The sequence below is a fragment of the Pseudophryne corroboree genome, chromosome 7 (genome assembly GCF_028390025.1).
Source record: "Pseudophryne corroboree isolate aPseCor3 chromosome 7, aPseCor3.hap2, whole genome shotgun sequence".
Lineage (NCBI taxonomy): Eukaryota > Metazoa > Chordata > Amphibia > Anura > Myobatrachidae > Pseudophryne > Pseudophryne corroboree.
The window spans coordinates 64,088,721-64,102,850 of NC_086450.1; the positions used below are offsets into that span (position 1 = coordinate 64,088,721).

At 43.0% G+C, this 14,130-nt stretch overlaps 1 protein-coding gene across 2 annotated transcripts in view; it reads left to right on the forward strand.

Annotated features, from left to right (window-relative positions):
* Positions 1-14,130, forward strand: part of LOC134944569 (transient receptor potential cation channel subfamily M member 8-like) — a 145,593-nt gene that overhangs the window by 87,607 nt on the left and 43,856 nt on the right. For both annotated transcript variants that reach the window (XR_010181900.1, XM_063933238.1), the window contains 2 exons: positions 8,167-8,302; positions 10,959-11,130. Coding sequence is in view for 1 of the 2 variants with exons in the window: in XM_063933238.1 (XP_063789308.1) it covers positions 8,167-8,302; positions 10,959-11,130 (308 nt within the window). In the remaining variant the exon portion in view is untranslated. The remainder of the gene's footprint in view (positions 1-8,166; positions 8,303-10,958; positions 11,131-14,130) is intronic.

The window sequence follows — 14,130 nt, forward strand, 5'->3', positions numbered from 1 at the left end:
TTAGTTGAATTAGTACTTACTAACAATCACTTTCTATACAAGAAAGATTTCTATATGCAGAACTCTGGTACGGCAATGGGGTCTAATTTGGCCCCGGCATATGCCAATCTCTTCATGGCACAGTACGAAGCCACGCACATTTTTCCTAGATACGGCCAGAATATTGTCTTTTTCCGCAGATTCATTGACGATATCTTTTTATTATGGAGGGGCACACAGAGGGCATTTGAACAAATGGTTAATGAATTAAATTCACTTGTCAGCCCTATTAAGTTTACCGCATCCTGTTCATATAAAGAAATTAATTTTTTGGATGTTACCCTCATCAACACAGGGACACGGTTAATTACTACACTCTTCCGCAAACCCACTGACCGTAACCAGCTGCTACAGACCACTAGTCATCATCCGCCTGCGCTAAAGGACAGTCTCCCCATCTCACAATACCTAAGGGTAATGAGACTGAACTCAGAAACAACCCGCCGAAGTGAACAACGTGATGAGATTACTACACGATTTAGAGAGAGAGGTTATTCCAATAAACAGCTACCTAGTTGTCTACACAAAGCTGAACAGATCTTTACGGGCACAAGACCCAAAAGAAAAACTCAGGAACGCCTGTTTTTTCCCCACTCAATTTGACGGCAGTGCAGCCCAGATGAGAAAGGCATTACATCGCCACTGGCCTATCATCCAAACAGATGATAGTTTACCTTTTGGATGAACGGGTGCTCCGATGATGGCGTATAGGAGAGGGGCTAATTTAAAACAAATTCTTATGAGGCCTCGAATGTTTCCGGAGGAAGCAAAAGAAAAAAAACCTTGGACCTCCTTGATGCGGGCCAAACCGGGGTGCTTCTCGTGTGGGGGTTGTACTACGTGTAGGTCCATGATTGTGGGACCCACGTTTACTCATCCCGACACGGGGAAAGTGAGCAGACTTAAATATCACTTGCATTGCCGTCTTGATTTTGTAATATACATAATCAAATGTCCGTGTGGTTTGTACTATGTAGGACTAACCACACGTGTATTTCGTGATCGGATGGCCAATCATAGGTTATCCATCCACACAGCAATACTCACAGGTCAAACAGATAAACCGGTAGCACGTAATTTTTTGGAAGCCAGGCATTAAGTGGCAAGCTTGAAGTGTAAACTCATAGATTGGATTCCTCCTAACCCGATCGGAGGGGATTGCACCATAGCCCTTCGACAGCGAGAGTGCTATTGGATCCATGCTTTGGATACATTAGCACCTAGGGGCCTCAATGAGGCCAATCCATTGAATATCTTTTTGTGATGGGTCAGACTATTTGATACATCAAGAAATGACCTTTATTGCCTGGAAAGCAGGAGCATGGGCCATTCACTCACACTAGGTCTGATGACTTATGTATCTGTAGATTATACAAGCATTAACATGTATTTTTTATTTTGTTGTATTTTTATTTTGTATTTATTTATTTTTTTATTTTATCTTCATGTTCTATGTTTACATTTTCATATGTGCATTAGCATGGACTGTTTTTCTCGTGGTTGTCTCGCCGGCCCCTTCAGGACCTCCTCTGATTACATGGATCACGATTAACAATATACTAACCTTTATTGTGGGATCCAGGTGGTAGAACTGTTCGCCCTGGTAAATGATGGGGAAGCCTGATTATAGGTTGATCCCACATTGACATTAAACTTTTATATCCCTTTTCCCCTTTATCCTCATTAGCATTATGTGCATATTATTTATCTGCAGATACAGATGCAGAGTATAGTGGATGATCAATGAGTTTACTCGAATATTAGTCAGTTGAAGTTTTTGAGGTTGCGCCTGAGTGCACCACCCACACGATAGGAGGCACACATAGTACAGCATTAACACGAGAAATATGAAATTGAATATTCTTTTTACTAATAGTGTCATCAGCGGGCCAGTCCCTGATTATGTGCCGCTGGATGCGCCCCCGCCGGCTGGCACCGAGGGCGTGATGACGCAGGGATCATACCCCCACGTTAATCACTGGTGGAACACAAAATGACGCACTTCCGGGAGTTGAACCGCCCGGAAGTGAGCAGACATCGAACATCAGATGTAAGCAGCACCGTTCTGGTGGGCGCACTGTGTGTGCTCTGCATGCGGTAATTGCGGCGGCTTGTCAAGGGGACCTGCGGTGTTGTCCCTAATATAGGGGTCTATTAGAGATAACCTATTTTGAGAATTTATTCAAGAGGTGATAGCCACTTCCGGGACCGGAGGGCACTTCCGGTCCGGGGAGTTTAAATAGAGCCCACTGACAGTGAGCAAGCATGCAGCAGTGCGTGCAAACGGCTCCTGTCAGATGTAAGTACGGATAGTCTCTATTTTTACTGATTGAAGTTTGCCATGACCATTAATAAGGTGAGACATTGATACTGTCTTTATTTGGTTAGATTGTCATCTGTAGCTAGACTGCTACAGGCACCTGCCGTGTTATTGAAGCTGCTGCATCTATAGATCCAGGCTACCTGAGCCAGGTATTTGAATTTATCTGGTTGAATATGGTCTGATAGGTATTGTGTGCATACCTTATGTGGGTTTATGGTTACTAGATGCATTGGTTCTTTTTTGACAGTATGGATTTTTCTCAAGTTTGATTTTAAACTCATGTGACCTTACTACCCGTGTGAGAGCCTGTGGACAACAGCAGGCCCTTAAGGTATTTTTGGAATTCCACTGATGTGCACATTATATTCTATTTACTTTGTTATCACCTTCAGGTTAATACTGGTGGTGGATTTGTGTTTCGTGAATTGGCCCTGATAGGGGCCGGTGAGGCATATTGTTTGTTTTATTTGCAGATTTACCTTTTTTTTTGTCAAAAATATTGAATATGTGACATCTGACATCACCTGTCTTGATAAAGGCCTGTGACCAGACCGAAACGTCGACAATAAAAATATGGTGATTCAAATGAGAAGCTGATACAAGAATCGTTTTTGTGAGAGTGCACCTCCAAACGTTTGCGATATATATATACATATATATACATGGTGGTGCGTAAAACCCGTTAAAAGTTTATATATTTATGCTGAAATTTGGCCTAAAACAACCTAAGACACAAGTCCTATAAGTAGATAAAGAGAACCAAATCAAACAAATGAGACAAAAAAATAGACTTGCTCATGTTTTTATTGAGGAAAATGGTCCAATATCACATATCTGTGAGTGTCAAAAGTATGTGACCCTTTGCTTTCATTATCTGGTGTAACCCCCTTGTGCACCAATAACTGCATGTATACGTTTCCAGTAATTGTTGATTAGTCGTGAACATCGGGCTGAAGGAATTTGACCTCATTCCTCTGTACAAAACAGCTTCAACTCTGTTATGGTGGTAGGTTTCCTCCTATGCTCACTTCAGGTCCTTCCACAACATTTCGATTGGATTAAGGTCAGGACTTTGACTTGGCCATTCCAAAACTTTAAATGTATTCTTCTTTATCCATTGTTTGGTCGAATGAGTTGTGTGCTTTGGGTCGTTGTCTTGCTGCATGACCCATGTTCTCTTGAGATGCAGCTCATTGACATATGTCCTGACATTTTCCTTTAGAATATTCTGGTATAATTCAGAATTGATTGTCCCATGATGGCAAGTCGTCCTGGGCCACATGCCCAAACCATGATACCACCACCACCGAATTTCATAGATGGTATGAGTTTTTTATGCTGGAATTCGGTGTTCTCCTTTCTCCAAACACCACTAGGAAGCTGCAGCGCCCGGCTACTTCTCACATAGGTTCCCAGGCAGCGCTGCAGCTTCCGTGCCTCAGTACGCTCTGCCCCTCCCGGCTTACCCTTCTGTGTCACAATACGTACTGTAAGTATAACCTAGCACACACATACACACACACACACACACACACGCGCGCCCCCCGCCTCCCCCTTTCCCCGGCATATTGTGTAAAAGGGACTCTGTCTGGAGTAAGAAAATTACAGCGCTAATACAACTGATGCTAATAATATGTAAATTTATTCATTAAAACAAACTGATTTATCAAGTGTATATAAAATTCATGATAAAATATAAAATGCTCATAGACCAATTCGTGGACATATAATAAGCTCCTCAGAAATAACTTTGTTAAGGCAAATGTCCGTATGATAATATTCGGACACAGGTTACTTCCGGTAAACGTGCATGTCGCTGAAGAGTTTCCCCCGATGTTCCTGTTAGCTTTATGTTACTTAGCAACAAGAATAACAAGTCTCTCAGGAAGTGACCGCCCCGTAGTCATGGGAGCGGTACACTTCCTGTGCTGTGGACACACGTGATTTTTAAGTGGGGCGGGACATGTGGAGTGACAGATGGCTGTCCCTATGAACGGACAGCCTTATAGGAAGTTGTTTTGAGTAGCGTCATGTGATCGGTAAGACGATCACATGACTGATTACTGGAACATAAATAAAATAGGTTTTTCCAAGGGATCCATGATTAGTTTTATAAATATTAGTCTAGGAGTGTTTTTATTTAGTAGTCTCTGCTGTTTCTGCATTATTTAAAATTTGAAATTCTGATGCCTGATCTTAATTGATTGCTTATGTTAATTGACTGATGACATAATTTCCCCTATAAAAAGAGGTAACATCTGAATATCACATTACCCTTTGACAAAGCTGCCTGGAGCGGCGAAACGCGTAAGTGAACTCTGCTCCTGACCATTGGACGTTATCTAAGACAGCTCCATCTGGCTCTAAATCCAGGACAACCCATCGTTCTGCTATATGTGAACCAGGATCCCGATTCCAGCTTGGTCTAACAAGGAATGAATTTTCCAGGATTCATCTAAAACGGAACACAGTGTGCAGGACATTAAGGTGTCATTTTAAACAGACTGTGAACCAGAATCCATTCCATAAGTAAAGACCCGGATCCGGATCCGTGCATTGGAACACTTGATGGGTAATTAACCACACTGGTCTTGGCTACAATTAGACTCTGTGTCCGAATATTATCATATGGACATTTGCCTTAACAAAGTTATTTCTGAGGAGCTTATTACATGTCCACGAATTGGTCTATGAGCATTTTATATTTTATCATGAATTTTATATACACTTGATAAATCAGTTTGTTTTAAAGAATACATTTACATATTATTAGCATCAGTTGTATTAGCGCTGTAATTTTCTTATTCTTTTTGTATTCTTTGTTCAGGAGATTGACTTTCTCCATTTTACAGCAGCTAGGAAGAACCACTCATTTCAGCGCCTGTTCATTATATACTTGATATATAATTTTTTGCACTCTGTCTGGAGTAATGTGTAAAAGGGGGCTCTGCTGGCGTAATGTGTAATAGAGGGCTCTGCCTGGGGTAATGTGTAATAGGGGGCTTTGCCTGGTGTAATGTGCAGGGCCGGATTAAGGATTGTGTGGGCCCAGGGGCAACAAAGTTATGGGGGCCCCCACTGCTATTCCCGAGTGCACACACACACACACACACACACACACACACACACACACACACACACACACACACACACACACACACACACACACCTTCTCCTTCCATCTACCCTGGGTGCTGCTGCTCTGCTGGACCTGCCCCTGTCCCAAGGTTGCTCTCTCCCCCCCCTATGACAACAGCAAGTGACCTGAGAGAGACGGAGAAACTAAACTGAAAAACAGGGATGAGGTGGAACTTCTGCACCCAGAATGACACTGGCCCTCTGCTTCTTCCTCCTTCCTCCCCCATACACGGTCCTGAGCCTCATGGAGCCCCATTGTGCATACGCTGCCAGGACTACAGTGGACGAAAATATACAAGACACACCATATACGTAGGAGCGCCCGGCGGCCGCTGTTAATGGACAGCTGGGCCGCTGGAGACTGCTCAGATTCAAACTGCTGCATGTGGGGGCCCCTAATTTGTGGGGGCCCAGGGACAACCGCCCCCATCGTCCCTTCTACAAACCATCCCTGGTAATGTGTAATTGGGGGCTCTGACTGGCAAAATGTGTAAAAGGAAGCTTTGCCTGGCATAATGTGTAATAGGGGACTCTGCCTGGTGTAATTTGTAGTAGGGGGCTCTGCCTTGTGTAATGTGTAATAGGGGACTCTGCCTGGCATAATGTGTTAAAGGAGGCTCTAGTCCCATTTGATGCAACAAACCTTTATAAACTGTGTACAGTACATCAGTCATATTATAAAGTACAGTGTATCTGGAGAGTTACTAATGGTTAAATAACATATGGGCATGCTAATATAACAAAGTTCATTAGGAGCAACTTATGAAGCAGCAAAACCTAGGATTTATTTTGCACCTATTTTTGCGAAAGAGACCAAGGCAACAGTGGGGTTATAAAAGTTGCTTCCTTGCTAAATACAGGTCTACGCCTCATATTGCACTATATGTAAAATTAGATATTATTACGATGACCTGTAAGGGTATGAGATTGTCCATTTGCTTAGGCCGTAATGCACGGTTGCAGAGCCTCTATACAGTTCAAAATGACTTGATTTGTATATGTTCTTGGTAATAGCAGGAGTTGGACACAGAGGCGTCACTCACCTCCTGGACACCCGGTGCGGCGGCAGAAAAAAGTGACGGGGCTTTGTGTGAATGGGTGGGGCTCCATTTGAGGGGCGGGACTTCACGGGTTGCACCCGGTTTTTACTATTGTTGGGTCAAAAAAGGGGTGGGGCTTTGTGGAAGGGGCGGGGCTTCGTGTCCCGACACCCATTTTGTTGTCACTTGGGGGGTTTGGGAGGTGAGGTCTGGCTCCCAGGGAGTGCTGCACATAATGTAACAGTGCAGCACTTAGCTCCTGTCACTGTGCAGGAGCAGGCATTTTGGTGTCACCCCTCTGCGGGTGACACCCGGGAGCGGGCCTCACCCCCCTTGTGATGCCACTGGTTGGACATAAGCTGAGAGGTCCAATAATGACAGTTATGCAAACTAAATTCATCACACAGATTCTTTAGGTCAGTATATGATGCTTATTGATCTGGAGTATTTACACCATGACACCTCATGAACACGAAGAAGCAGTCACACATAATATTGTAATATATTTTTAGAGCTATACATACACTTTATTGTATCTGACTTATTGTACTGCTGCTGTTATCATTAGCTGTAGAGAAAATATTGAGCCTGACTCAGAGGTGCCACAAACCACACACAATGCCCAATGTTCATGTAACTGAGCGATTATTTGCTACCGTGACCAGTGTCGGACTGGGGCATGAAGGGACCACCGGGGGAATGCAGTGATAGGGGCCCATACTTAAGGGTGTGGCCAGCCTACAAAGGGGGTGTGGCCAGCCTCCACAGAGGCTTGAAATACACAATAGTCTAGTGCAGTGTAATGCAACATATCTACCATGCATAATACAAGTGCACAGTCTGGAACCTGATCCCTAGAGGAAGGAGTGGGCACTCAGGCAATGGGGCCTACCAATAGTTTCCCTGGTACCCCTGTGGGCCAGTCCGACCCTGTCCGTGACTCCGGTAACAGGCACTAGAGCAACATCCACCTCTGAATCAGGCTTAATCTGTTGTTTAGTTACCTTTTATTATAAGAGACCTGTTTGTTTTTGGAGGTTGTGCATCCACTATATTTTTGTCTTTTTCCCACAGCTGTTAAAAATCTGAATCGGCTGTGCATACCATTTGATGGTTCTTCTGCTGGTTTTAATGTGGGGGTTAGTTACCAATGCATTGCAAGATTCAATGTCTGAATCCTGCCCATCATTCGATGACGGACTTCCAATGTCAATCGCTACCTCCTACTCTTTCAATGTGCTACACAGCCGTATGCAGAGGAGGTCATGTGACACGGAGTCTGTCTGCTCCCTTTCAGTTATAGGGGCAAGTGTACTAAGCCTTGGAGAGTGATAAAGTGGTGAGAGATAAAGTACCATCCAATCCGTTTCCATCATTTCTCAAACACAGCCTGTAGCATAGCAGTTAGAGAATACGTTAAAACCAGGGTCAGAAAAATGGGGGCTGCAGACAAAAATTCGATATGCTGGTGGCCTGTCTGTCTCTTGCCTATCACAGATGTATACAGTTCTGATTGGTCACTAGTTAATAGTTTAATCATTTAAGCATTAATACAATGAACACAGATTGACTCAGTAACACAAATAAACAGTTGTCTATGTCTGAATAAGTTTCCTATCTCTCCAGACTGTACAGCTCCAGCTCTCTATACGCCGGCAGAGTCATTTTGTGCCTGGATTATATAATTTTCACTATCCGTCTCATCCACATCTTCACTGTCAGTCATCACCTTGGACCAAAGATCATTATGCTGCAGAGGATGGTGAGAACAGACACAGGAATCTATTATTTGCTAATACTGCTTACGGTTTCAGACTGTCAGGCTAAATACCATTGTAGACATTAGAGGTGGGCTGGCTCAGATTACCTTAAATCCAAACGTGCATGAACTTCCGAGATCCAAGTCAATCTGAGCCGCTGCTCGGGTTTTCCCGTCAGGCCCAGATTCCAAGGCGAGGCAAAATGTCATCCTCCCGGCGTCAGATTTTGGATTCTGTATAAAGAAATTGCGGTGATGACTCTGCGTCACTTCACTTTGTTCTCTCAGGCACGCTGCTGTGTGATGCACTGTACTCTGCTGGTTAAATTGGCTGTGCTGTGTCCAGACTCATAACAAGTGGCTGTGCTGTGTATACAAGGCACGCTGCTGTGTGCTGCGCTGTACTCTGCTGGCTAAATTGTATGTGCTGTGTCCATCTAAAGTGGCTGTGCATTCACAAGAAGCACTACAGTGTGTATTGTCACTTGTCAGTTGCGTAAAAAGTACAAACAAATTCAAAAACTTAACAAGTAAAAAAAATACAAAAAAGTATTATTTTAAGTTTGCACAAACTGTGTCTGCTGTACCCCTGTGCGTTCATTATTCACATATATAATATAATAAAAGCCCTTTGAATTGCTGCAGTGTGAGTTGAGCTGTGAATTTAAAAATGTATTGTTCTATTGTTTGTACTGTTCTGGCACACTGTACCCCTATGCATTTATTATTCACGTACATAATATAATAAAATCCCTTTGCATTGTCGGTGATCTGTGAATTGAAAAAACGGATAATGATCACTTTAGAGAAGAGCAACCAAATACTATTGCTGCAGCTGCTGCCACCAGTCATGATGACGATACTAGTCCTTCAATGTCATCTACTAAACCTGATGCTTAAGGGCAAAGAGCAGAGGTTTTCAAACGCAGTCCTCAAGGCACCCAATGGTCCAGGTTTTAAATTTATCCATGCTTGGCCACAGGTGACTTAATTAGCACCTCAATCAATTTGATTTGACCATCTGTGCTGAGCCACTGATATATCTAAAACCTGGACCATTGGGGTGCCATGAGGACCGCGTTTGAGAACCTCTGGCATAGAGGGTTTAAGTCAGGGCATCTAAAATAAAAAATCCAATATACAGTGGTAAAGAAAAAAACACTTCTATCAAAGGGAAAGTTTGGTACAGAAAAACAAAATTGGCAACACACCATTCACAACACACAATGTGAAGTAAAGGCTCAGCCCTTGGCCTTTATTTATGAGTGGTGGTTCTGAAATTGTCAGTGAGGCATTTTTTTCTGCTTCTTCTGATGATGCAAGACCTTTTCATTCAGAGTCTAGAAGAGGTGTCAAAAAATCAAAACCACTATGGCAGTAAAACAAATTTTAAGTTCAAAACCCTCACACATCCCCGAGGAGAATATAGGGGTGTCCACGCTAGCAATGCATCAGTCTGACAGTTCTTGAACTGTCCTTATAGAGAAGCCTCTTTCACCTCTTTCCACCACTTCTGCACCATTTGAGCAGTACAAGTAACGATGGTGATAAGGACAAAATAGAAATTGAGGATGCTTGTGTGGAAGTGGAAGAGGTTGAGGGAGATATGTGTGTACTACTACTTGAGGATGAGGATGTTGATTATGTTGTTTGTGTAAGTCAGCTATGAGTGGCTGCAGCTCTTGCCCGTGAAAAGAAAACCATTGTAATATAACAAAAAAAGGCACCTTTTGGGTGTGAACTTATTTTTACACAAATCCTGACAATGTTTGTGAAGGCATCTGCTCCATTTGAAAGGCCAAAGTTGCATCATTTGCGGTGAGTTCCTGAAATTTATTTTCCAAGATTATAATGTAATTAACACCCTCATCATCAACCTTATCAGTAAATGGAGGTAGTCCTTTCAAAAAATGTTTTGTAGGGGCCCAAACAAACCAAGCACTTCAGCCTCAAAAGTGTCAATCACTGTCGCTGAAGTGCTTGGTTTGTTAAACAGTGCATTTCCTTATTAATATCCAACATAAGGGTGGGTAGGAGAGTCCAAGAACAAATCCATCTTGTACCACTTTTCTTTTCTGTCACTGCCATGTGGCAAGGTTCCATAGATGTACTATCAACTGCCATGTGTTTGTGACGCTGCTCTATCGCTTAGTAACCAGCCAGCTCGCTGCATCCTTTGGCCTTAACTGGATGAAAACAATATTGTGAGGTGGTCAAAATTGACTGGAAATGACTGAAAGTTGGTGTTATTGAGGTTTATAATACTGCAGGATCAAAAAAGGACCAAATTATTTGATTTTAGCTCTTTTGACAATGTAAAAGAAAAAAAAAGAAGAAAAGAAAAACAGTCACAGCATTTTTGCAAATCCAAAACCAGACGATCAAGACCAGCAAAAATGGACTGGGGTACATCTCTAGAAGACATACAATTCTTGCAGGAGAGCAGCATATTAATGACATAGTGATGCATAGGAAGCACAAAATAAGTCTATCTGCCACCTGCTGTCCAGAATTTCTCCTAGTGTTGTCCCAAGCCATAATGGGAGTGGTTGGCAGCAACACATAAGGGTAATTCCATTCATATGCACTGTATATTAGGATTTTTAATTCCAAAAGTTTTTAATTTTACTCTTACATTCATTTGCTTGTATTTTCTCAGCTTATCGATGTCTTCTTCTTCCTTTTCCTCTTTGCTGTTTGGATGATTGCCTTTGGAGTGGCTCGTCAGGGAATCCTGAGGTGGAATGAGCATCGATGGGAATGGATTTTCCGCTCTGTTATTTATGAGTCGTACCTGGCTATGTTTGGACAACACTTCGAGGAAATGGATGGTAATCCTTCTCTGTCCATTCATTTGTGTTTATATGGTTTAAGAAAGGGATGCAGTCACCATGTCGACAATCACAATGTTGACAGACATAATGCTGACACCGCAATGTCATCAGTTATGGTGTTGACATTGTTTATATGTCAATATGAAAGATGTAGACATCCGCAATGTTGCCATGTTCACAAATTCTACATCTTTAATGTGGACATGTAAAATGTCAACTTTTTGAAAAACTATGACATTAGTGTTAGGCTGCGGAAGTCAAGGGTTAGGCACTAGGGGGAGGGTTAGGCTGCGGGGTAGAGGGTTAAGGTTAGGCACTAAGTGGAGGGCAAGGGTTAGGTTGCGGGAGGGGAGGGCTAGGTTTAGGCACTAGAGGGCAGGTTAGGGTTAGGTTATGTGAAGGACGTTTAGGGTTAAGCACTACAGGGATGGTTAGGCTGCAGAAGGGGAGGGATAGGATTAGGTTATAAGGAGAGGGTTAGTGTTACACACTAGGGAGATAGTGCTAGGCTGCAGGAAAGGGAGGTTAGAGTTAGGCACTAGGGATAGATTTAGGGTTAGGCTACAGAAGGGGAGGGTTAGAGTTAGGCACTATGGAGAAGGTTAGTGTTGCGCTGTAGGAGGGGAGGGTTAAGGTTAGACACTAGGGGGTGAGGCACAGGCAGTGGATTGGGAGGGTTAGGGTGAGGCACTAAGGGGGAGGGTAAGGGTTTGGCTGCGAGAAGGGAGGGTTAGGGTTAGGCACTAGGGGGTGGTGTAGGGCTAGGCTGCAAAAGGGGAGGTTAGTGTTAGGCACTAGGGCTTTGGATAGGCTGCTGGAGGGGAAAGTTAGAGTTAGGCACTAGGGGGAGAGTTACGGTTAGGCTGCAGAAGGACAGGTTTAGGGTCAGGCTGCAGGAAGGGAAGGTCAGTTGTTAGCATTGCTCACCACCAGAACTGCTGACAACAGCCAAAAATAACCATCACGTGACTGCCGGTCCCAGAAGATTCCTCCAGAGCTACTGGAGATCCGCTAAAGTGAGTACCGCACTGCTACATACCGTTTTGTCAACATTCTAATCATGAACAACAGAGGAGAAGAGAAGATTCTTTTGTGGGTGCACTCTTGACAGATCATAAGAACGATCAGTAAGAATTCTAAAATTAATTAAATTTTATTGATTTCATAATAAAAGATAAATAGTTTGGTGTATTCATGACAATAACAGTTATAAACACAAAATATACAAATAACCATAATGGTCATAAACATACATAAAACATATAAGCAATCTGAGATAAGTCGAAGTAGTTACAATGATTATCCTAATAGGAAATGACATAGATTCATGGGTTTGTTTCAACCATTTGCCTGTGCATAAGTATATTGAATAAATATTAGAAAATGATCAACATGCCAGAATATCAATTCTTAATGTATATTGAAAAACGTATGACAATATTAGCCATCACAGATAGTAGAATAGAGAGCAGATAAAGAAAAGGTGAATCTGCTGTCAGTCTTAGGCACTAAGCATCTCAATCTCTGCACTCTACTATACTGGGTCTTCCTCGGGGGTCTCCTACCAGAGTACTGACTCAGCCCACCCTGATTAGCTTCCAAGATCGGATGGATTCAGGCGTTTCCAGCGGGAAATTGCACAAAAGTATTGTCAACGTAAGTGAGAGTGAAAATAGATGGATATGCTGCCAATGTTAGGCAGAGGTAAAATACCTCTGGATCATTGGTGAGAGTCCAGAAAATTTAGTAAGATAGTAGCGACTAGCGAGTATGAAAAAACGGAAAAATTAATAATGTGAGCGAATCTTAGCCGCAGAAAAACTTTAGAGACCTCGCTTGCTGGAGCCGGGTGGACGCTGCCGTGAGCGGCGGCTGTGACACATCCTCCGGCTACGCTGCTGTAGCCGCTGCAGTAGCACTGCTCTCCCCCTTCTGCCCGCAGCTCTCCCCCGTCTCAGCTCCAGCATCTCAATTCGACTTTTTTAAAAATCGAATTGAGATGGCATTGAATAGCCCTGGTCGGATCCATTCCGACAAATGAATGTCGGAATGAATCCGACTTCAATTAAATATACCCCAGAGCCACTTATACACATTACGCCAGGTAGAGCCCATTATACACATTATGCCAGGTAGAGCCACTTATACACATTACTCCAGGTAAAGCCCATTATACACATGATGCCAGGTAACCCCTTATACACATTAGGCCAGGTAGAGCTCATTATACACAGTATCTCAGGTAACCCCTTAAACATATTATGTCAGGTAGAGCCATTTATCTACATTACGCCAAATAGAGCCTATTATACCAGGTAGCCCCTTATACACATTACGCCAGGTAGAGCCTATTATACCAGGTAGCCCCTTATACACATTACGCCAGGTAGAGCCCATTATACACATTATGCCAGGTAGAACCGCTTATACACATTACGCCAGGTAGAGCCCATTATACACATTATGCCAGGTAGAACTGCTTATACACATTACGCCAGGTAGAGCTCATTATACACATTATACCAGGTACCTCCTTATACACATTACGCCAGGTAAAGCCCATTATACCAGGTAGCCCCTTGTACACATTATGCCAGGTAGAGCTCATTACACATTTGCACACATTTTGCCTGGCAGAGCCACTTAGGCCCAGATATATCAAGCCTTAGAGAGTGATAAATTGCATGTGATAACATAACAACCAATCAATCAGCTCCTGTCATTTTTCAAGCACAGCCTGTAAGATGACAGTTAGGAGCTGGTTGTTTGGTACTTTATCACTGTGCTACTTATCACTCTCCAAGGCTTGATAAATCTGAGCCATAGTCAGAATGAGAACTCTGCAGGCTCAGTAAGTGAGGGCTCATTCAGAAACAATGAGAATTTAAAGCCATTGAAGCCAGTTCTGCAAGGAGCCATAAAGTGCAGCTCCTCTTTGTGTTCTCTGGCACTAAGCAAATACACAATAAACAGGTTCAAAAGCCAAGTGTCATGTTT